This window comes from Cibotium barometz, chromosome 35 (assembly GCF_041138505.1).
Source record: "Cibotium barometz isolate CiBa-2024 chromosome 35, ASM4113850v1, whole genome shotgun sequence".
NCBI classification, from domain to species: domain Eukaryota; kingdom Viridiplantae; phylum Streptophyta; class Polypodiopsida; order Cyatheales; family Cibotiaceae; genus Cibotium; species Cibotium barometz.
The window spans coordinates 27169620-27196010 of NC_141080.1; the positions used below are offsets into that span (position 1 = coordinate 27169620).

The 26391-nt window shown below is 39.9% G+C and overlaps 1 protein-coding gene across 2 annotated transcripts; it reads left to right on the top strand.

The window, feature by feature from the left end:
* The first annotated feature begins 23012 nt into the window (after positions 1-23012).
* LOC147618283 (uncharacterized) lies at positions 23013-25863 on the top strand. 2 transcript variants are annotated; one of them, XM_086774737.1, is made up of 3 exons: positions 23013-24161; positions 24295-24467; positions 25128-25863. In XM_086774737.1, exons 1-3 carry the CDS (start codon positions 23325-23327, stop codon positions 25258-25260), a joined length of 1143 nt encoding a protein of 380 aa, XP_086630863.1. In that variant the 5' UTR covers positions 23013-23324; the 3' UTR covers positions 25261-25863. The 2 variants fall into 2 exon arrangements, with proteins under 2 accessions (XP_086630863.1, XP_086630864.1); XM_086774738.1 differs by having other exon boundaries at positions 24298-24467.
* The last annotated feature ends 528 nt before the right edge of the window (positions 25864-26391 follow it).

The following is a 26391-nucleotide window of genomic DNA, read 5'->3' on the forward strand; positions in this document are numbered from 1 at the left end:
TATACTCCCCAAGAGATAAAGAACTTCTTTTGGGCCGTACTCGAATGAAGACCAAAACCTTGGTATCCAAAACACCGATTTTCACTTCTAAACTCATTGTTCTGAATCCTTAAAACAGGTGGGACTCCTGAGAAGTATTCTAGGGAAAGGGTCTTCCTTTTTTAAACAGAATCTTTCTTTTATTTTAGAGAGGGAATAATTATAAGATCAAAAAGGGAGATTCTTACTCCTGTATACCTCGAAGGTTGGGGGACGAATCTTACATTCTACCCCACTTAAAAAAATGCGATATGTCCTCATCTCGCAAGGTAGAGGACAACTCTTTTTCTTAAGATCCAATTTTATTCTGGGGTTGGTCAACCCAACAGAATACTGGGATAAATATCCCTTATATAGAACTCATCATTAAATAACAATTCATTCAGATCATATCATTCATATCTTTAACATGATAATGGTCCATTAGACCAAAAAATTTCCTTCTGAACATTCCTCCACGGGAATTTCAGTCAAGTAAGTTCTCAATTTGTCATCCCTTAACTTGATCTACCGGTCAAGTGTTAACAGTAACAATTTGACAGCACAACCCACTAATCTCATAGTGATTTGCTGAAATCATTATCATCATTCTAGTTATGAATATCATCACAGGGACTCGTCCCATTCATCCTCATTGTGGTTTCGCTCGGGTTATTATATTTCAACTAAATTTCAGAAATCATCATTTTTCAATCAAAATCCAAATCAATTCATCAATTCTCAAACAGAATTAAAAATCATATTTTGAATTTCTGTTTCAGGGGAACTTATTTTAATAAGATGAGATAATTTTCTATCCAAAAATATTAAAAATTTGAATATTCTCTCGCTAGAATATTTTCTCTCTCTATGACAAAACAGGCAGAGACGAGATCTCTTAATTCTGAAGAGGGAATTGATTACAGGGAAAGATGCAGGATATCTTGAGAGACTGGGGAGGAATCTTACATTCTCTCCCAGTTGAAAAACGCGAGATGTCCTCATCTCGCAAACTGGGGGTAATTTCGCAAGATGCACAAATAAGAGACTGAGAGAAAATTTAATTAAGATTAACCACCAAGAAAAGTCTCAAAGAGAGCAAGACTCAAGACAAGAACAAGATTTCAACTTTATTCATTCTTGGAAAATATACAGTAAAAATAGAAGAAAATTTATTTAAGATTAACCACCAAGAAAAGTCTCAAAGAGAGCAAGACTCAAGACAAGAACAAGATTTCAACTTTATTCATTCTTGGAACATATACAGTAAAGATAGAAGAACTTTTTACACTTCCATAAGTCCGTCCATCATATGGTAACAAAAGCAGCACTCACAAGCTGCACACGTATAAGGTAACTCATTTATGGGAATAATTCGGCTGGTTATTGCAGCACCTATCTCATTGGTATGAGGTGACCTATTAAAAGGACCTCTCAGAGACAAGCCAAAAACGGGATAAAGGCATATCTTCTGGTGAGGAAGAAAACATGCTAGTAAGAAGACCCGCTCGAGAAATCCACCATGCCTTGATCTCATCACGCAGTAGTATCGCGGACCCAAACCCAAGGCTTCAATAACCATAGCCAAGCGGACATTGTTACGGAAGTGCTGTCGCCCCCACGGTGTTACCCTAGTTATATCTCGACAGGTCCGCCATTTGGTCTGAGCTACAGAAGTTCCTAAGTGAGGGAAAAGTGAGCGCTCATACAGTTCTATAAAATCCTTCTTCACAGACTCGCTTGCGTCTTGAAGGTGAGAAATCATCATGGATAAAACCAATTCCTGCTGCCAAGCCATGAAGGAGATTAAGAAAGAAAGGGGATCAATGGAAGTAAGATTACTGTGAGCGATAAGTAAAAGTTATGACTTATATAAAGGAAGGAGCTAGCGTAACCTAGAAGCCAACGGTATCTTGCCACTGAAGTTTTACCGTCTTTCCATGATTTGGATTTGGCACATATTTCTATAGAAGGCTTACATGAAATACATTATGAACTTTGAGATGAGGTAAAAGAAGCTCGTAGGCTAAGTCACTTACTTTCTTTGAATTCAGATAAGGCTCACAATATCTGGGCGATAACTTCTTATACTCCCCAAGAGATAAAGAACTTCTTTTAAGCCGTACTCGAATGAAGACCAAAACCTTGGTATCCAAAACACCGATTTTCACTTCTAAACTCATTGTCCTGAATCCTTAAAACAGGTGGGACTCTTGAGAAGTATTCGAGGGAAAGGGTCTTCCTTTTTTAAACAGAATCTTTCTTTTATTTTAGAGAGGGAATAATTATAAGATCAAAAAGGGAGATTCTTACTCCTGTATACCTCGAAGGTTGGGGGAAGAATCTTACATTCTACCCCACTTAAAAAAATGCGAGATGTCCTCATCTCGCAAGGTAGAGGACAACTCTTACAGAATACTGGGATAAATATCCCTTATGTAGAACTAATCATTAAATAACAATTCATTCAGATCATATCATTCATATCTTTAACATGATAATGGTCCATTAAACCGAAAAATTTCCTTCTGAACATTCCTCCACGGGAATTTCAGTCAAGTAAGTTCTCAATTTGTCATCCCTTAACTTGATCTACCGGTCAAGTGTTAACAGTAACAATTTGACAGCACAACCCACTAATCTCATAGTGATTTGCTGAAATCATTATCATCATTCTAGTTATGAATATCATCACAGGGACTCGTCCCATTCATCCTCATTGTGGTTTCGCTCAGGTTATTATATTTCAACTAAATTTCAGAAATCATCATTTTTCAATCAAAATCCAAATCAATTCATCAATTCTCAAACAGAATTAAAAATCATATCAACCACATTCGAAATCATCATCTGGATAGCATTAATGCTTATAATTTCAAGTCTTAGATTTACTCGTATATACTGCCGGTAAAGAGCTGCAGTTATATCCTCGGTATATACGGGTAGTCGTGATACTCGAAACTATAAGGTAAATACTATCATGTCTAGGCCTCAAGCAAGTCAGGGTTCCATACAATTACGGTACTTCCAATTGAAGACCCAATTGCTAATTTACGAATTTTCAGTTTGAATATCAATTTGTATGAATTATATCACACAATTACAACCTTTTGGTGCTTCTTGATAAATTTTTGACATATTTGGCTTCTCGATTGATCTTTATTAGCCAATTCGCTCTGATACCAACTGTGAGATCCCTGTCCCCACTGCGCAATGGATCCGGGGTACTTGCAGCGGAAGTAGCACTTCTTGCGCAGGGCAAGGTCCCACACTCGGGGCCTCATCCCCACGGATATCCGGATAAGAGACTAATCCGTTGGTTTTTCCAAAACCGAACTCGGAAAAACTTCCTTTATCCGGAAAGCACGGACGATTCCACTACGATAACTTTTTACTCTAACGTAGTCAAGACCATTACTGATCAAACTGATCCGACTGCACCTATAAGGTACTCGGTCAGATCAAGGAAGAAACTTGCACTTGGATCATTGGGATCAACGCTTTTTTCCCCATCAAGAGGCACAGCCGTTGATTCCTATCCATAGAACAATTACTATCCAGGATTTTCTTCATCTATCATAATAATAGAAATTGAGTCTCGATTTATGGATCCATCAGTCTAGCCTAACCCCATCCGATCCCATGGGTTAGCCAACCGCCCAACCACTGTAGTGATGGGATCCAATTTGGAATTTGATTAGGTTTTGTCCCGGGTACCAAGGAAAAGAGTTCCAAGGCCCCCTAGCCGGAAGTTCATGCAAACATAAAACTAGCCACACCACTTACACACCCAATATGAAATTGCCTTTCTCTTAGCATCAGCTAACTTTAAAATAATCCTTTAATGAAACCATAGTACCACTGATCACAATCTTCCAAATTATCCGGTTGATTCTTAATTTCCCATCATTCCTTCATCAGAGTATCTATGGCATCATTGGCAACTAGAACGCTCACCACCTGTCCACTCAGGGACCTTTTCAATAGTTCCTAGCCCATAATACTCGGGAATATAATCACTTATAAAAATCAAGATGGACTCTCGTTGAAGATCAGCAAGACCAACCAACAGATCCATATAAAGAGCCACGGACTCATCCACTGAAGACCAGCAAAGTCAATCGACCAGATCCATGCCCAGTTTCACAAAACAACTCTTACTCCTTGTTCCAATATCTTCCTCGACGCACGCGTGGGTATCCTAGGCGACCCAGAGCCCGAGCACTGTATGGTCAGCACCCTCTAGGATCCTTCGCAAGTGACCTAGTGCTTCACTCATAGGCCGCTTCCTTGGTCCCTCATCCACCGTACCGGAAGCTCACCATTTTAATCGAACCGAGGCTGATCAAGACCTCGGCCAACTTTGCTACGCGAGACGTCCTCCATTGACTCTCCATCTCAGCAGTTGCAACTTTATCAGTTAGGTCTCCACGACCTTAATTACAAGATGGTCAAAATGCTTCCCCAGCATTCTTGACATAAAACAACCATTTACAAACGGTTTACAAATACAGTTTCTATATTAACTCTCATTTTTCCACATTATCCCTCATCAATCCACATTACTTATTCCACATTCCATTTATATGTGTACTCATCCCATCACATCAATTTCTATCTCATCACTTTAGATTCCTTCACATCACGTATCATATATTCACATCCATACATATATCCACATCCACATCCACATTCACATCCATACATCCACATCTACATCCATGCATCTATCTTCACATCCACATCTACATGCACATTCATGTATCCTCATACATACATCCACATCTACATGCACATTCACATCCATACATCCACATCTATATGCGTACATTCACATCTACATGCATACATTCACATCCACATTCATACATCTACATCTAATGCATACATCCACATCCACATTCACATTCACATCCATACATCTACATTTACATGCATACATCCACCTCCACATTCACATCCACATCTATACATCTACATCTACATGCATACATCCACCTCCACATTCACATCCACATCTATACATCTACATCTACATGCATACATCCACACCTCCATGCATACATCAACATCCACATTCACATTCACATCCATACATCTACATCTACATGCATACATCCACATCTCCATGCATACCTCCACATCCACATTCACATTCACATCCATACATCTACATCTACATGCATACATCCACATCTCCATGCATACATCCACATCCACATTCACATTCACATCCATACATCTACATCTACATGCATACATCCACATCTACATCCATGCATCTACATCCACATCCTCATTCACATCCATACATCCACATTCACATTCACATCTACATGCATACATCCATACATACACATCCACAATTACAACCATGCATCCATGCATCCACATCCTCATTCACATCCATACATCCACATTCATGCATCCACATCTACATGCATACATCCATACATACCCATCCACATTCACATCCATATTCTCACCCTATCACAACCCATATACATCTTATCCCATCACATACACTTCTTACCTCATCCCATACACATCCTATCACTTCTTAACTCATCTTATCACATCCTAACTCATCTCATATGCATCTTATCACATCTTATCACTTCCCATATCTTTTATGCATACCTCTATGCATGAAATTCAATTATGCTAAAAGTAACACTTTTATAATAAAATATTCATCTCTTATGCATACCTCTATGCATGAAATTCAATTATGCTAAAAGTAACACTTTTATAATAAAATATTCATCTCTTATGCATACCTCTATGCATGAAATTCAATTATGCTAAAAGTAACTCTTTTGTAATAAAATATTCATCTTTTATGCATACCTCTATGCATGAAATTCAATTATGCTAAAAGTAACTCTTTTATAATAAAATATTCATCTTTTATGCATACCTCTATGCATGAAATTCAATTATGCTAAAAGTAACACTTTTATAATAAAATCTTCATCTTTTATGCATAACCTCTATGCATGAAATTCAATTATGCTAAAAGTAACACTTTTATAATAAAAGATAAATTTTCTTTTACTAAATTCTAAAAATTTCGCCATAACCTTCTTTGTATGGCTGACCATTTTTCAATTTTCTACGTCTTTAAAACTAATTAAAGTACATCAATATTGAAATTATCCTAAAGTAAACATTTTTTTTCCACTTAATTGAGATAAACATTATAAAAATTTGACATTAATCACTTAACCCTTCACCTAGGATAGAGAATGGTTGGTTTTGTTAGAGAAGAGAGGGGAATGCCTTTTGTAATGAGGCCTAACATTATAGAGAAGACATAAAGCATAAAAACCATTTAAACCATAAAAATCCATCTATCGTAATAATAGAAATTGAGTCTCGATTTACGGATCCATCAGTCCAGCCTAACCCCATCCGATCCCATGGGTTAGCCAACCGCCCAACCACTGTAATGATGGGATCCATTTTGGAATTTGGTTAGGTTTTGTCCCGAGTACCAAGGAAAAGAGTTCCAAGGCCCCCTAGCCGGAAGTTCATGCAAACATAAAACTAGCCACACCACTTACACACCCAATATGAAATTGCCTTTTTCTTAGCATCAGCTAACTTTAAAACAATCCTTTAATGAAACCATAGTACCACTGATCACAATCTTCCAAATTATCCAGTTGATTCTTAATTTCCCATCATTCCTTCATCAGAGTATCTATGGCATCATTGGCAACTAGAACGCTCACCCACCTGTCCACTCAGGGGCCTTTTCAATAGTTCCTAGCCCATAATACTCGGCAATATAATCACTTATAAAAATCAAGATGGACTCTGATTGAAGATCAGCAAGATCAACCAACAGATCCATATAAAGAGCCATGGACTCATCCATTGAAGACCAGCAAGGTCAATCAACCAGATCCATGCCCGCTTTCACAAAACAACTCTTACTCCTTGTTCCAATATCTTCCTCGATGCACGCGTGGGTATCCTAGGCGACCCAGAGCCCGAGCACCGTATGGTCAGCACTCTTTAGGATCCTTCGCAGGTGACCTAGCGCTTCACTCATAGGCCGCTTCCTTGGTCCCTCGTCCACCGTACCGGAAGCTCACCATTTTAATCGAACCGAGGCTGGTCAAGACCTCTGCCGACTTTGCTATGCGAGACGTCCTCCATGTTGGAATTAGGGTTGCAGGAATGCACACACAACTTCAAGAAGATGAGGAAGCTTGAGCACAACACAGTAGTGTATTATGAGTGCCAAAAATGAAAGATAACAAGCCCTAGAAGATAATGGGCGTATATACAATGCACGGGGGAAAAAAACCTCCTAGTGAGGGAAAAAGTGCCCCGGCGGTCCTAAGTGTGTTCACACACATCACTACTATAATATGGTAACAAATCCCCCCTGGAGTGATGCGGTGAACAAGAGCTAGCACTCATGTATAGGGAAGTGTCTAGCTATGTGGACGAATCCACAAAAGGGAGTAAGCCCAAAGCTTTGCGAAAAGCTTCGAACTTCTCACGAGGCAGAGCCTTTGTGAAAAGGTCTGCAAGGTTATCCTGTGTTGGCACATAAGCCAAACTGATCTCTCCTGCAGAGAGTCTCTCCCTGACATAATGGTAGTGCACCTCAATGTGCTTCGTACGAGCATGGAACACTGGGTTCCGCGCAACTGCCAATGCGCTCTGACTGTCAGTGAAGATGGTGGTGGCAGATGGCTGCCCAACACCCAAATCAGCCATAAGGCGTCTGAGCCACACACACTCAACCGTAGCTGTGAAAGCTGCCCTGTACTCAGCTTCACAACTAGAAGTGGCCACAGTAGGCTGCTTCTTGCTCAACCATGATATGCATGAGCTTCCAAGCATGAAGCAAAAACCACTCGTGGACACGCGTGTGTCATAACAACCAGCCCAGTCAGAATCTGAAAAAACATGTAAATCTGGCGGCAATGATCCCCCCTTGGGATAAAACAACCCAAGATGCCGAGTACCACTCAAATAGCGAAAGATACGCTTCACTGCCTGCCAATGCTTAATGCCTGGGCTATGCATAAATCTGCTCACCTGTGAGACTGCAAACTGAATGTCTGGCCTCGTAATGCATACATAAATGAGGCAACCAACAGCTGTCTGATAGAGTGTGACATCAAAGTGATCTCCAGCATCATGAAGACTCAACTTCAAACCTGTCTCCATTGGAGTAGCAATAGGCTTGCAGTCTTCAAGGCCAAATCTCCGCAACAATGTTTCAATATACTTTGTCTGACACAAAGCAATACCTCCATCACACTGCTTAAATTGTATCCCCAAATAATGATGCAAATGCCCCAAATCTGACATCTCAAAAGAGGCATTCAAATCAGCCTTAAAATCAGCAATATGACTCTCATTTGGTCCTGTGAGCAGCATGTCATCGACATAGAGAGCAATGATTAGATGTACACCATCCACACGTTTAACATACAAAGTGCTTTCTGTTGGACTATTCTGAAACCCATGTGCAGTCAAATATGCATGTATTTTTTCATACCAAGCTCGTGGAGCTTGCTTTAAACCATATAAAGCCTTTTTTAACCTGCACACTTTGTTTTCCTGCCCTCTTTGAACAAAACCACGAGGCTGCGATACATACACCTCCTCATGCAAATCTCCATTTAAGAACGCAGTCTTTATGTCCAGCTGATGTACATTCCAACCATTATGAGCTGCTAATGCACAGATGCTACGAACAGTGGTCATACGACATGTGGGAGCAAAAGTCTCATCAAAATCAATGCCCTTCTCTTGAGCATAACCTTTTGCAACAAGCCTAGCCTTATGGCGATCCACTGTGCCATCAGGCTTACGCTTCAATTTGTATACCCACTTAGTGCCAATGGCCTTCTTGCCAGGGGGCAAGTCACATAAAGACCATGTACCATTCTTCATAATAGCATCGTATTCTGCTTGCATAGCAGCCATCCAATTTTCTGAACTTTGTGCCTCATCAAATGAAACAGGCTCACTTTCATCGCACATACTAGAAACAGCCAATGCATAACAATCTGACGCATAAGAGGCACCATGAGAGCCAGAACGAGTGCGACTAGACAAAGGGGCATCCAACTTGCTGTCACGCAAAGTCTGCACCAGCCATCTAGGCATGTTTCTAGAGCCCTCAATCTCTTGTCTCTCATCCTCAAGTGCATCATGCACATCTGCATCAGATATAGGCTGATCTGTGCCATCATTTAAAACCTGCATAGGCTGAAAAACTGCCTCATGAGGTATTGCACTTGACTGTGCACCACTGAAAAGAGGCAACAATGTATCATAGACATCACGTGAGCTGATATCTGTCTCCTTAGTACATGAAACCAAGGGCTGAACTGCATCTTCCACAAATACAACATCACGGCTAACCAAAATGCGCTTTGTCTGTGGATGATACAAACGATAGCCTTTGCTCTCAGCACTATATCCAACAAAAATACATTTGACAGCTTTGTCATCCAATTTTCTGCGATGTTGCACAGGCACTAATGCATATGCCAGGCAACCAAAAACACGTAAATGGCCAACAGATGGCTTGCGGCTATGCCAAGCCTCATATGGAGTGACAACCTGTAATGCTTTGGTGGGACACCTGTTTAGTACATAAGTGGCACACATGACAGCCTCAAGCCAAAAACCATGTGGTAGACTTTGACTCTTAACCATACATCTTGCCATTTCCATGAGAGACCTGTTTTTTCTCTCAGCCACACCATTTTGCTGTGGTGTATACGGCACTGTACATTGGTGTTTTATCCCACGCTCAGCCAGAAATGCATTAAATTCTGAAGACATATACTCCCCCCTCGATCTGAACGGAGGGTGCCCATCTTACTTTCTGACACATTTTCAGCCATAACCAAAAACCGTTTGAAGCACAAAAACACTTCGGACTTTGCCTTCAAAGGATATACCCATGCATGCCTGGTAAAATCATCAATGAAAGTCACGAAGTAAAGGTAGTTTCCAAATGATGGAGTTTGCATGGGACCACAAACATCACTGTGAACAAGCTGCAATCTGCGTTCAGCTCTCACTGATCCATCTTTGGGAAAGGAAGCACGCTGCATTTTACCCAATATGCAGCCCTCACAAACATGCTTGACAGGTGCCTCAAGCTTAGGCAAAGAAGACACCATTTCAGATTTCTGCAGGCGCAGCAAACTTGCAAAATTCAGATGACCAAAACGTGCATGCCACAGTTTTGCATTTGAAATAGCCTGCGTATCCATAATAGCACATGCTGAATCCTCTACACATTTGCCATCCATATTGAGCTTATACAGCCCTCGACATAGTGAACCAGATGCTACAATGATGTCACCACAAGAGAGATCATGAACAGTACATCTGTCATCCACAAATTTTACAACCAAACCTGTTTTGGCAAATGCGGAGACTGACAGCAGATTCTTTTTGATCCCTGGCACATACAATGCATCAAAAAGTGTAAAGGTGTTGCCATTTGCAACATTCAGCACAATCTGTCCAACTCCTTTAACGGGATAAGAGGAGTTATTGGCACAAGTGACAGTATTCCCTGTGGGAGCAGACTCAAGGAAAGTGAATAAACTGCGCTGCGAGGTGATATGCTTAGTGGCACCACTGTCAAAGTACCATACATCTGAATCTACTGCAGACATACATGTGTCATGCAAAGATGGGTCATAACTGCACTGCGCATTGAATGCCCATTCTGTATCTAGCACAACATTAGCAGATTCATTGTTAGAAGGAGAGGCATCTGCAACAACAGCCATACCAGCCTCTTTCTTCTTAGCCTCTTTCGCAGCCAGCTTAGGACACGCTTTGATGACATGATCATTTCCCTTACAGTACTTGCAAAATGTCTTCTGTTTGTCACCCTTCTTCTCATCTTTGTCTTCCTTCTTTGGTTGCGCAGCATTTGCAGATTTCTGCTTACTAGAAGAAAAGCCAGCTTTACCTTTCCCGCTTCTCTGACTAGCAACGAAAGCTTGATCTGCGACACGCATAATATTCCTGTTTTGCCTTGACTGGTCTTCTTGCAGCAAAACAGAAACTAACTCCTCAAATGATAAGGCATTGGGATTGCCTTTCATCATCAAGCGAAGAGTGGAAGCAAAACCCTGATAAGAATCTGGTAGACCATTCAAAACAGTCTGCACAAGTGAACTGTCTGACAGGATTTCATCTGCAGAAATTAGCTGCTCTTTGAAATCCTTGATCTTTGTCAAAAAGCTATCCATAGAATCACCTTCGTTCATATGCTCACTCTCCAACTGTTTTCGGAGATAAGCAACACGAGCCTCATTTCTTGCCTGATACAATGTGGCAAGTACATCCCAAGCATCCTTAGAAGTCCTGCAGGAGCGAATATGTGGGATAATGGTACGTTTGACAGACAGCGCAATCAAGGCATGAGCCTGCGCATCTCTACCATCCCAACGAATGTGCTCTGCTGAAAGTGGTGGTTCTCGAACAGCTGCTACAGCACTTGTGCCTGCACCATCATCAACAGTACCTGTTTCTGATGTGTTTGCAGCATTCCCAGCCACAATAGGACGTGCATCAATACCCTGCACAATGTTCCATAACCCCTTTGCTACCAATACATGTCGCATCATATATGCCCACAATGGATAGTTGGTGCCATCCAACTTATCCTCAGCAGCCAACATGCGGAATACATCATTGTTGTCAGCCATGGCCAATGACTGTACTACTAGATGTAAATGTTGTCTGTAAGAGGTAAACCTGTATAAAATCGACCTGTGCTATGTAGCACAGACCAAAACAGACGAATGGGCACCTGTCCTGCAGATTTAAATCTTGACAGAAAATCTGCACAGTAGGACGATTTTGCCTGCGCAGTACTTGGAATGCAAAAACGGAGGGCGAAATGACTTCAGATCAAAATTCTGAAATGACCAAGCCCTACGGGCTCTCCCACGGCATATACTAACCTGCAGACGCTCGTGAAATCTCGTCGCAATCGGAGGAGATGAAGCGGCAGGTGCCGGTGATGCTGCCCGGGAGGAGGAAGCCTGCTCTGATACCAATTGTTGGAATTAGGGTTGCAGGAATGCACACACAACTTCAAGAAGATGAGGAAGCTTGAGCACAACACAGTAGTGTATTATGAGTGCCAAAAATGAAAGATAACAAGCCCTAGAAGATAATGGGCGTATATACAATGCACGGGGGAAAAAAACCTCCTAGTGAGGGAAAAAGTGCCCCGGCGGTCCTAAGTGTGTTCACACACATCACTACTATAATATGGTAACACTCCATTGACTCTCCGTCAGCAGTCGCAACTTTATCAGTTAGGTCTCCATGACCTTAATCACAAGACGGTCAAAATGCTTCCCCAGCATTCTTGACATAAAACAGCCATTTACAAACAGCATTTACAAATAGTTTACAAATATGGTTTCTATATTAACTCTCATTTTTCCACATTATCCCTCATCAATCCACATTACTTATTCCACATTCCATTTATATGTGTACTCATCCCATCACATCATTTTCTATCTCATCACTTCAGATTCCTTCACATCACGTATCATATATTCACATCCATACATATATCCACATCCATATCCACATTCACATCCATACATCCACATCTACATCCATGCATCTATCTTCACATCCACATCTACATGCACATTCATGCATCCTTATCTATACGTCCACATCTACATGCACATTAACATCCATACATCCACATCTATATGCGTACATTCACATCTACATGCATACATTCACATCCACATTCATACATCTACATCTACATGCATACATCCACATCTCCATGCATACATCCACATCCACATTCACATTCACATCCATACATCTACATTTACATGCATACATCCACCTCCACATTCACATCCACATCTATACATCTACATCTACATGCATACATCCACCTCCACATTCACATCCACATCTATACATCTACATCTACATGCATACATCCAAACCTCCATGCATACATCCACATCCACATCCACATTCACATTCACATCCATACATCTACATCTACATGCATACATCCACATCTCCATGCATACCTCCACATCCACATTCACATTCACATCCATACATCTACATCTACATGCATACATCCACATCTCCATACATACATCCACATCCACATTCACATTCACATCCATACATCTACATCTATATGCATACATCCACATCTACATCCATGCATCTACATCCACATCCTCATTCACATCCATACATCCACATTCACATTCACATCTACATGCATACATCCATACATACACATCCACATTTACATCCATGCATCCATGCATCCACATCCTCATTCACATCCATACATCCACATTCATGCATCCACATCTACATGCATACATCCATACATACCCATCCACATTCACATCCATATTCTCACCCTATCACAACCCATATACATCTTATCCCATCACATACACTTCTTACCTCATCCCATACACATCCTATCACTTCTTAACTCATCTTATCACATCCTAACTCATCTCATATGCATCTTATTACATCTTATCACTTCCCATATCTTTTATGCATACCTCTATGCATGAAATTCAATTATGCTAAAAGTAACACTTTTATAATAAAATATTCATCTCTTATGCATACCTCTATGCATGAAATTCAATTATGCTAAAAGTAACACTTTTATAGTAAAATATTCATCTCTTATGCATACCTCTATGCATGAAATTCAATTATGCTAAAAGTAACACTTTTATAGTAAAATATTCATCTCTTATGCATACCTCTATGCATGAAATTCAATTATGCTAAAAGTAACACTTTTATAATAAAATATTCATCTCTTATGCATACCTCTATGCATGAAATTCAATTATGCTAAAAGTAACTCTTTTATAATAAAATATTCATCTCTTATGCATACCTCTATGCATGAAATTCAATTATGCTAAAAGTAACACTTTTATAATAAAATCTTCATCTTTTATGCATACCTCTATGCATAAAATTCAATTATGCTAAAAGTAACACTTTTATAATAAAAGATGAATTTTCTTTTACTAAATTCTAAAAATTTTGCCATAACCTCCTTTGTATGGCTGACCATTTTTCAATTTTCTACGTCTTTAAAACTAATTAAAGTACACCAATATTGAAATTATCCTAAAGTAAACATTTTTTTTTCCACTTAATTGAGATAAACATTATAAAAATTTGACATTAATCACTTAACCCTTCACCTAGGATAGAGAATGGTTGGTTTTGTTAGAGAAGAGAGGGGAATGCCTTTTGTAATGAGGCCTAACATTATAGAGAAGACATAAAGCATAAAAACCATTTAAACCATAAAAATCCATAAAATAATTGAAAGAACGAAGAATCACCAACTTACTAATGACTTTGATAGCTTTCCTTTGGCTTGATGGTTTGAGGGTTCAACTCTTGTTTGGACAAGAGTGGCCACCAACAATCTTTAAAAGAGGGAAATGTCAAAAACTAATGAATTATTAACAAATTCATAGTTCTTGGCTTGGGTGTAGTAGAGTAACAATGCATTAAACATTGTTAAGTTCCAACAAAGGAGAAGGCCTCTATTGATAGGAAAAAGTGAGCTCCTAACCAAACAAACTGATTCTAGAATTTTTCAAATCAGTTTGGTCAATTTTTGACCATTTTTAGGTCAGTTGAGCTAACTTTTTGCAACTAGACTTGAATTAGGAGAGAGGAGAGATAAAATATCTCATTATTTTAGAGTTTAAAACTCATTCAAGCATGTGAAATATGCACCTCCTTTAATGGACTCCCCTTTCTTACATATGTGTCAAAATGGAATGATTATACCCAAAATATCTCATATTTTTAATATTGCTCATAGTTTTTTACTAATAAACCTTGTACATTTTCAACTCTTCATCTTATGTGAGCATTTACTCATTTTTGGATACCCAAAATATCTCATATTTTTAATATCACTCATAGTTTCTTACTAATAAACCTTGTACATTTTCAACTCTTCACCTTATGTGAGCATTGAAGGGACTCCCCTTCCTTACATATGTGTCAAAATGAAATCATTATACCCAAAATATCTCACATTATTAAAATTACTCATAGTTTCTTATTAATAAACCTTGTACATATTCAACTCTTCACCTTATGTGAGCATTTACTCATTTTTGGGTAACTTCTTTTACAAAAATTGGATTTATCTCCTCCCCACACATGGATTGATGCTATTGGCCCATAGGAACCTTAATTGGACCATAATCCAAAAATTTCTGAAAATCTAGACCCTTAGGCTAAGGTCCTTTATACCCATTTCCAATTAATTCCAATTGCACATTGGAAAGTTCTTTTTGAATTTCTGTTTCAGGGGAACTTATTTTAATAAGATGAGATAATTTTCTATCCAAAAATATTAAAAATCTGAATATTCTCTCTCTAGAATATTTTCTCTCTCTATGACAAAACAGGCAGAGACGAGATCTCTTAATTCTGAAGAGGGAATTGATTACAGGGAAAGATGCAGGATATCTTGAGAGACTGGGGAGGAATCTTACAAAAACCTACAAGAAGTAGTCTTATGGGTTTGGCAGATGGTAAGTGTACACTAAAGTCAATCTATTGGTTTTGGTATTTCTATTACTAAAACTTATGAAGGAAAGTTCACATTATTTCAAAAACAAGAAGTGGTCTTATGGGTTTGGCAGATGGTAAGTGTACACTGAAGTCAATCTATTGGTTTTGGTATTTCTATTACTAAAACTTATGAAGGAAAGTTCACATTATTTTAAAAAGTGACCGGGCAACTTATAAATCATTTGTATGGACCAAGACCAAATTAATAACACACAGACAACGGCGTCCATCTTTTTCACATGGAGCATTTGGTTACTTTTCACTAACGGGCATGTTAAAAAGGTCATCATGGCTACTTTGTAGATAAATCAAATGTCATATGCAATCTATGGTACTTCCCAATTGACAATCTTGACCACCTTGGCTAGATCAAGTCAGATGCCTTCAGCACTGATTATGTATCCAAGGTAGTGAACCTTGAACAAATAAAATTCTGACTTCTTCTCTCATTGACATAGAGCTTGTTGCTTTCCAGCAACTTCAAGACTTTCTCCACATCAATGTCATGCTGCTCAATAGTAGCTGAAAATTCCAGTATGTCATCCAAAAATATGAACACACAATGTCCAATCAAGTCTCTGAAAACACGCATCATCATGCGATTGAATGTGATTGGGGTATTCGTCAAGCCAAAAGGCATGACCACAAATTTGTAGTGAGCCCGTTTCATACAAAAGGTTGTCTTGGGGATGTCCCCCTCAACAATCCTCACCTGGTGATAGCCACTTTTCAAATCTAGTTTTGAGAACACCTTGGCCCCATTCAGCCTCTTGAGAATATAATCTATTCGAGGCATTAGGAACTTACTCTTAATAGGATGTGCCCGGGTAAACCTCCAAGCAAGTTAGAAATAGACAAATGGCTAGAAGAGGACATTATGCATGATCGAGTAGTGTCTCACGTGTTTTACTAGGGAAGGGCTTATTTGACATGTTATTTGTGAAACCTGAGTTCATCACAGCAACCCCACTATTTATGGGAAAAAAACTATTCCATGTTCTACCCTTGGGACCCGCTTTTTAATGTAAACAAGAGTCTCATTGAATCTTGTCCGATATGGGTGGAGATGGCAAGGCTATCACCTTGGCTATGCCGTGTGATGGCTTGCCTAACAAGCTATATTGGTCCTCCGATGTTCATGCCTAGTGATACCTCAGGCTTGAGAATCTCTAACAAGGTTTGTGCACCCTAGAACACTCTTAAAGAAACCCCAAAAGTACTTGTGATAAACCTTGGAGATCTTGGCTTTGTGGAAATGAATTTGGTGTTTGGTGCTTTTCCTAGATCCTGTTTTATAGATATGGGAGATTTGGGCATATAGCTAGGAATTGTATAATCCCAAAGGAAGATGGGCTAAGCAGAGATGGACACATATTTTAGCCTAAAATACCCAAACTCTTCATCCAAATTGGATAAAATCTTTAGTCAACAAGCCAACTAGGTCCCTCATACCATTCAAATTAGTGTATCTCCTAGCTTTGCTCTTTCAGATCATACGCCTTTGGTCTAGAACTAGAAAGAGTCCCCTTGCAGGATGAAGGACTTTGCTGATTATCCCAAAAGGAAGATGAGGGTTGATAATCTACTTCTAAAGGACCCCATGTTTGCGACATTGATGGAAGAAGAAATCAAGAAGCTCGACAGCAACAAGGGTCTAATCAATGAGTCTTGGAAGTGGTCCTCCAATGAAATGCAGGGTGTCATCAGGCATGTTGGTAAACTGGGAGCCAATTAGAGGATGGGGGAAAGGGAAACTATTGATACTCTATGGTCTAAACTCCAAAAAAAAAGAGGCAAGAAAGGGGTTTTACCTGGCAAGGAAGTTCAAGAGTATACTTGGTGTTAGGCTAAAGAAGATGAGAAGAAGGCTTTAGAGGGAAGTGGGATAGCCAAAAAACATTCTTTTCTAAATAATAAATCTCCCTCTAAATTTATCTTCAAGTATTTGAAAGAGTTCGGAGGTAAGGATGCGGTGGGTATGTGAAGGATGAACTAGGAGTCATTCTATCCGCGCCAAAGCAGATTGTTGATGATAAGTGGGTTAAGTATTTGGGTTCTGAGCTTGAAGGAGGACTCTTCCAATTTATGTCTTGTAGTAGTTGAGAACTATATTCTTAACGTAATCCATGTGTGTTCCACTTGATAGAGCCACTTGGCACTAGAAAGACCTTTTGATCATGAACTTCTACATGCTTGAAGGATGCTAGGAAGGGAAAAGGCTCTAGTAGGATGGGATGGTTTATAAATGGAATTCTACTTGGGCTTCTGGTAATCCTTAAAGAATATTTTTGGAAAGGCATACAACATGGTTTTTTTATCAGAGCTACTTGACAGAAACAAAAAAGAAGGGATCATCAAGCCGATCCCTAATCAGATTACTTATGACTCTTTCCCCCATTGGAGACACATCACCTTATTACAACGTTCTATAAAATTCTAGCTAAGGCTCTGCAATATGCCCGGTCCTGTAAAAGTAAGAAGTAATCTCTAAAAGACAATATGGTTTTATAAAGGAAGTCAGTGACAAGTGTGACTAATCAAAGATGTGTCATGTTTCAGCTTGATTTGGAAAAACCCTAGGATGAGATACATTGGTCTTTCATCTCATGGGTTATGGAAAAGATGGGGTTTGGGGATAGAATGGCTATAATTATTTATTCCCTGTGTGCAGGATCTTACTCACAGCTACTTATTAATGGCTATAATTATTTATTCCCTGTGTGCAGGATCTTACTCACAGCTACTTATTAATGGCTATAATTATTTATTCCCTGTGTGCAGGATCTTACTCACAGCTACTTATTAATGGCTATAATTATTTATTCCCTGTGTGCAGGATCTTACTCACAGCTACTTATTAATGGCATTCTGGTTGGAGGATTTGAGATCCAGTGAGTCAGGCAAATAGGGTTGTCCCCTTGCCTCTTTATATTTGCATTAGCCACTTACCCTAGAAGATGTAGTTGCTCAAGGTTTAATATGTGGGTTGAAGCTACAAAGGAGGGAGGAGCTTCTCATACAATGATTTGTTGATGACTCTTTGCTCTTCCTGCAAGCTTCCAATAATAATGTGAGAGCTGCCCTTAATATTATCCAATCCTTTGAACAAAGCTTCAGGTTCCAAATGCAACATCTTCAAGTCCAAAATTATAAGTTTGACTAAAGAAGAGGATTTTCATCTTAAAAGATGGGGGTGTCAAGTAAAGTGTTGATCCCCAACCTGAACCCCAAAAGCTTTGCTACTCCTCCGTGCACAAGGCACGAAACAAAAAGTTAGAACTTGCAAAAAAAAGAGGCCAAGAAATTGGTGGAAGAGGAAAGTGCTAAAGCAGAGAAGACTAAACAAGTCCCAAAGCACTTTAGAACCTTCAAATGGCCGATCTTTTTGTGCAATATGACTTGGCCCAAAGGACCCACAATGGGAAACCAGGGACCTCTTATGATGGTCCATCCAAGGTTAAAGAAGTTAACCTAGCAGGCCCGGGCAAAGATGCAAGGCCTATCTACATAGGGGATGACCTCTTGGATGAAGAAGAAAAAGAGCTCGTCGTGGTCCTCACAGAATTCCAGCATTACTTTGCCTAGAAGTACACAGATATGAAGAGTGTACCTCTTGAAGTGGTAAAACATACCATCCCTATGGTAGAAGGAGCGAGGCCAGTAAAGCAGAGAGCATACCCCATGAATCCTAAATACTCCAAGATGGTCCGAAAGGAAATTGACACTCATAGACGCTAGATTCATCTATGAAATAGAGCACACGAATGGGTCTCACCCATAGTGATAGTGCCCAAGAAGAATGGAAAAGTGCGAGTGTGCATAGACCTCAAAAAGATCAATGCTGCCACTTTACGGGATCACTATCCTTTGCCCTCGTGCTCAAGAGAGTCACAGGGAAGGAAGCCCACAACTTCCTTGATTGATTCTCTGGCTATAACCAAGTGTTGATCAATCCAAAAGATCAACATAAGATAGCTTTTTTTGCAACAACAGAATGGGGCACATATGCATATTGTGTCATGCCCTTTGGGCTAACCAATGCCCTAGGCACCTTCCAGCGTTTAATATGCACAACTTATAAGGAGTATCCACGAAAATTCCTTGAAGTCTTCATGGATGACCTTTGTGTCAATTCCACTTGGAAAGCACACCTAGAATGTTTACGGAAAGTGCTAGAAATCTTCTCTACCGAATCTCAAAAACTTTGAAGCTAGTGTATAATCATACATATAAGTGAGGCATGTTAATCCCATAAAATTTATCACCTCTTATTCGTATAGTTATAAACGCCAAGGTATTAATGTTAGGGTTGTTTGTCAAGATAGTATGTATTATAAAAAGACTTTATGATAAAGTGTTAAAGAATAAGGAGGATATTTGTTTAAAAGATTCTAATCATTTGCTCACGTGATATTTTTTCTACAAAGCTCTAGGAAAAGACACAAATCAAATGCATATCAAATATGTGACTAGACACCTAGAGTTAGGAAACCCTTAAGCGGTTGGGGAACCATTTGGTGATTTGATGATCACCAATGAAATTTGGGACACCTTTTAAGATTAAGGTAAGAGTACAATGCTTTACATTATGACACAGATACTTGGTAGAGGTATGTAGATACAAAACTCTTAAGCCAAATTGTCTTCCAATGCTTCTTCCAATGGTAGGGGCAAGATGGTGACAAGTTGTATGACAAGCAAAACCTTGAACCTAGTGTATCATCATACACATACGTGAGGTAGGTTAATCCCATAAAATTTGTTACCTCTTATTCCTATAACACCAAGGTATTGGTGTATGACTGTTTGTCAAGATAGTATTTATTATAAAAAGACTTTATGATAAAGCGTCAAAGAATAAAGAGAATATTGGTTTAAAGGATTCTAATCATTTGCTCACTTGAGATTTTTTCTACAAAGCTCTAGGAAAAGACACAAATCAAATGCATATCAAATATGTGACTAGACATCTAGAGTTGGGGAATCCTTAAGCAGTTGGGGAACCTTTCGTTGATTTGAAGAGCATGTTAGGTCCTTAGGGAGGTTTTCATACTTTGGAGTGTTGTGGAAACGCCAAGCACATATAGTACACTTCTAGGTCATTTGACAAGATGGGGTATCCTAGTGTTGGCATGATAAGATCAAATACTTTATCTTATATGGGACATACATAAGTATGAATAAAATTCTTACTCTTACATAAAAACACAAAGCGACAAATATCACACAAGATGCCAATTGAATGCTGTCGTTCTTGCTCGTCTTCATTGATATTCGAAGAACCCATTTATTTGAAGTATTAAGGCTCTATGTGGGAGAAGCCTTTTGAAACCACTTTAAGACTCAAATAGACTTCCCCTAAATACATATTGCACATGCGATAAACATAGGGTCAATGCTAAGAAAATATATATTTCCCAACCAATGAAAATAAAGGTAATGTTTCAGTATAATTGGAACTCAATGCTAAAAAACATGAAAAATACAAGTGTTATAACTAGAATGCTTGATTTTTGTCCCTTAAAATAAAGCCAATGCCCAATTTCAATTGAAATATTCTAATTTCAACATGAAAGAATTTTGAGCACTATTCATGGTGCTCAAAAGAAATATTCTAATTTCAACATGAAAGAATTTTGAGCACTATTCATGGTGCTCACAAACTATTACAACCCTTTGCATTTCGCGGAGCATTTGAGAGTTGGGCAAGCTAGAGATGTAACAAAAGTGCAATGTTTCTCAGCCATCAAGTTGCTTTTCCATCTCATCAAAAAGTAGTATGTAAACACTATCATATATAGATCCATATTATTACCTATTTCCATGCGGTGAGTTAGATATTCCATGGAATAGGGAGTACTCCTTTTCCTTTAAGTTGCTTTTTGCCATTAACCATAAAATAGTCTACATGTATGCTTATGTATATAGGATGTCCACATATAGGTGGTAGTGTGGGTGCCATAGGCCATTGTTTTAGGATGTTTACACACCACCTTGTTAGGATATGAGAACAAAAAACACTATCATATATAAATCCATATTATTACCTTTTTCCATGTGGTGAGAGTTAGATATGCCATGGGATGGGGAGTACTCCTTTTCCTTTAAGTTGCTTGCCATTAACCATAAAATAGTCTACAGGTATGCTTATTTATACAGGATGTTCACATATAGGTGGTAGTGTGGGTGCCAGAGGCCATAGTTTTATGATGTTTACACACCACCCTGTTAGGATATGAGAACAAAAAACCTAGATCTTCTCTATGTTGCACAATTCTCGCAGATGTTAAGACCTTATATGTGTAGCTGTCCTTGTAGCAAGCATGCTACCTAGTTGCTTATTGTAGGCCATCCTTCAGTCACATAGGGATTACTATGGAGTATGACTATGCTTGGATCAAGTGGGTGGGCATAAAAACCAATAAGGTTGCATGCAATAGTCATGGCTTTGGCAAGTGCCCACCACATTCACTAATGTTATTTCTCACTGTTATTTTACCATCTTGCTCTCACGTCTTGCTCTCAAACTAATGAGAGGTAATTTACCCTTTGGGACAAAAGACCCACCCTTCAACTGACATGTAGGTATAGCACTCCTCTTTCTATTTCAACTACATGAATGAATGGAGGCAATGTTTGTGTTGCCAACACACCATTAGAGGTCCATTAATGATGTGATCACCACGCATGAATAAGTCCATGGCACATTCCCATGAATGTTTTACTACAATTTTAGCACTGGGACTTAACTTAGCCATACTTTTTCAAGGATGAGAAGCATTCAAGTGTGGCATTGCACAACAAATAGGATGTTTAAGAGTTGATATGTGGTATTTATTCATTTTGAGAGAGTTTTCTCATTTCTAGGTGGTTTTGTAAAAGCAAACATCGGAAATGGAGATATTTTCATGTTAGCCAAAAAATGCCATTGGTGGCCTAATGAACATATTTTAAATATGCCTTCCCACCTTGTAGTCCAAATACAGCCACTTGAAAAATTTGACATGGTGATATTTCTTGTGTAAGTTCCTACACATCACTTTTCAACTCCTGTTTTTCTCTCTAGTGTCGACTTTCGATGATGATCGGGGTGGACAATTGCAGGCTCATTGGCAAATTTAGACACGAACTTGAAGAGGCTCGGTTGAGGAGTCAAGTGGCCAAAGGCTATGTCATCTGCCACGATTCGGCTTGTGAAGGAATGCTCCGCATAGATCCGAGCTTGCGTGGGAACAACTCCGAATAGGTTCAAACTTGCATGGGAACAACTCCTTATGAGAGATCCTCGTGTGGAAGTTTGGTAAATTGGTAGGTTGGAAACGAGGGGCATTTCTAAAGTAATAATGTTTTCTAAAGTAATAATGTGGGCGCCCGGTTCTTATACAGAGAACGTAGAAATGTACCACCGCCATAGCTCCTCAGCTCAGATTTTTTTTTTCCCCTCACATTTTATTTTTTCTTATTTATTCGATTCTGCTTGATCTCTCTGCGCAGCCTCGCCATAGCCAGCGGCCCAGCCCATTCTCTTCATTCGTGCTGCACGCACATTTCACATCCTTCACTGCCTTGGTATACTCTCTCTCTCTCTCTCTCTCTCTCTCTCTCTCTCTCTCTCTGTCTCAGTGTTGTGTGTTTTCATCCTAACCATGCTTCTGCGCACCTCCTCTGCCCCTGTCCTCAGCTCCCTCCACAGCGGCCCTTGCTTCTCTCACTCTTCCGAACCCTCCCAATTCTTCAGTAGCGCCTCCCCCTCCCCCTCCCCCTCCTTCTCCTCCTCCTCCTCATCCTCCTCCCACAGCTTTGCTCCGCTCTTACCTCACCCGCACCGGTCCTCTGGCATCTCTGCTTCCGCCGACGACCCGCGCGCTGTCTCCGCTCGAGACCTCGACCCAGATCGGACCTCTCGCACTCGTCTCAGCAGAGTTCAATCTGATGGAGATTTGGCTCGTGTCGCAGATGAGAACGAAGTAGGTTCAGGGTTTGACTCTGTTAGTTCTCATGGCCGCAAGCAGTGGGCCAGAAGGGTCTCCTCTCACAGAAGGATTTCTTCCTTTGACATGAAAGAGTCCATCTTGGAAGAGTCAGAGAGAGACGAAGACGCCGATGATAATAGCTCCATTCTTCCTGAGAAGAAGACTGCTCAACTTCGCAGAATAGGAACCCTGCCAGATCCAAAACCCATGCAAGGCCTTGTTTTGAATGACGGAGAACTTTACACCAGCTTTGAGTTGAGTTCAAGTGGATCTCCTGTGGCATGCAATGCGAAAGGGTGCAGGCCATTGACGGACTCTGAATGTAAGAAACTAGGGTTTTTGGACATGGCCGGTGGGTTAGGGTTTGGTGAATGGGGTGGTTGGATTGGGCAAGATGGGGGTGATGGCCCTCAGTTTTCCAACAACACAGAAGCTCATTATCAGAGGCTCTTGCAAGAAGATCCTGAGAACCCACTACTGCTCAGAAATTATGCACAGTTCCTCTCTGAGGTGAGGCATTTTACTCTTGTGTAACATTCTTGCTATGTGGCATCTTTTTCACTCACCACATGCTACACATCTCCGCGCATGCACCCCTTTACTTTTTACTGTCTTCCTCATTTTGGTGACACCGTGTGTGCAGAAGAAAGGTGACTCCAAGAGGTCTGAAGAGTATTATGAAAGGGCCATCTTGGCATGCCCCAACGATGGAGAAGTTCTCTCTCAGTATGCGAAGTTGCAGTGGGATGTGCATAGAGATCAAGATCGCGCAGAGAGTTACTATGATCAAGCTGTGCAGGCTGCCCCAGATGACTGGTACGTATCTTTTTGAGTTTTTTTAAGCTTTCATGGGGGGAAGGGGTCACTGCGTTTATTTGGTACAGTTTAGTTGCCTCTCTTAGAGTGGTTCCCTTTAGGAGTGTGTTTGCACTCAATGAGGAGCACCGCGTCATTGAGGCAATCGCAGTTGCTGTCCTCCTTGACTGCTCACATAAAGAGTCTCTTCAGTGAGTGGGAAGTGTGCCTGTGCTCTTGGTTTCGTACAGTTTCTGCCTTTGATGACCTCCTTTAGATTTGGGATTCATAATTACATGTCATCTTTGGATGTCATTCTTCAGATGAGGTCACGTTGGAGGGTTGAGCGATACATCCTGCATGTTTCAAGCCCTCCTGTGATGGGAGAGGGGGGATGAGTGCATGCTTCATGTAGAACTTGCTGGAGGATATGGGGGGTGATCTAGCCATGTGCCATGAATTGTTTGGCTGAAGGTTCTTGCACAATTACATCTTAGATGTTCACATGTTTGTTTCTGCATGTGCCAAGAGAAGATGTGTGCTAAATATTTTGTAGCCTTATAGTTATTGCAATTTTGGATCTTCATGATTTCCTCATGTAGTGTTGGGAGAGGAATGAATGTGTCGTTTTTGGCTAATACACTTCTAATCGAACTGTTTTTCCTCTTGCTCTGTCTGCAGCTACGTTATGGCATCCTACGCTTCGTTTTTATGGGATGCAGAAGACAATGAGGAGGAGAATCCTTCTGTGTCTGCAATGCCTGTATATGGTGACGCTTCACATGTACCTTCAGCCTTGCTTGCATCTGCTTAAATGCCTGCGATGGTTTCTGGATATTCATCCCCTGCCTCTCTCCATCCTCCGTTAACATGCAAGAAGCTTCCCTAGCCGAGTCTTGTTAGAGCTGTTTTAAAAGACTACAGCATATTTGTTTTATCTTAGTTTCTGTGCATGTGTTGGTTTGGTCTGATAAGAATGCATACTTGATGGTCTTAATTGCATGCCTAATGTCTGACATCCGAGAAATGTAATCAAGCCTTGCACTCAATGGTGTGATGCTCCTTATGGACCCTTGTTACAAGTCTGCATTAAGTTGCAAACTTGTAAGGTTATGTGTTATCCCTTTGTTACATGCTAGTTGCATGCGTAGCATCTTAGAATTACATCTGAGAAATGTAATTAGGTGTTGCACTCAATGACGCGGTGCTCCTCAAGGACCCTTCTTACAAGCCTGCCATTGTTATGTGTTACCTCTTTGGTACTTGCTTACATGTCTAATTGTGAGGAGAAGTCGATGGAGACGGAGACGGGATGCTTCCTTTGTAGTGATGTAAGGCACACCTGAAAGCATGAGGGGTGACCTTGAACTTGTAATTACTATAAAGTCAAACTTTCTAACCTAAGTTTCTTTGGTTTGTTTATGTTTTGATGCTTCTCTCTTGCCCATTTATATGATGAGAGCCTTATTTTGAATCTGTGCATATCACATTCAGCAAAAATAATGGTGAATTGCGTACTAGTAAATTATTTGCTTCTGTTGCGTACTGTTGACTTAAGGAAACTTTTACTTCGATTGTCAAAGCTGACTTAAGGAAACTTTTACTTCGATCGTGGTGAGGCCTGATGAACTAAAATACAGTTAATGGCAGAGCTAAGCAAAAACCTAATTAATTGAAAGGCTTAATCCATGGAGGTCTCCTTTATGACAAAAAGCATTTTCATTCATGGGTGTGGATGATTGGTTGAGGTAGTGTAGTAGGGTTTGGCAAATTATTTCTATTGAGCCTTAAGTCGATCCTTTTCATCATCATGAATTGGAGAGGGAATTGTAATTTTGAACTAGCTTTGTTCTTTTTATCTAAATCTTGAAGTTTTTGAGGTGTTTTTTCTTCTTCCCTCATTTTGAGGTGGTTTTTTGAGAAATTGAACAAGTTCCAGGTTAAG

Bases quoted from the DNA above. Each gene is read 5' to 3' on its own strand.
- LOC147618283 (XM_086774737.1), top strand. From the start codon at position 23,325: ATGCTTCTGCGCACCTCCTCTGCCCCTGTCCTCAGCTCCCTCCACAGC. The intron at 24,162-24,294 runs GTGAGGCATTTT...CCGTGTGTGCAG, and splicing joins ATGCACAGTTCCTCTCTGAG to AAGAAAGGTGACTCCAAGAG. The intron at 24,468-25,127 runs GTACGTATCTTT...CTCTGTCTGCAG, and splicing joins CAGGCTGCCCCAGATGACTG to CTACGTTATGGCATCCTACG.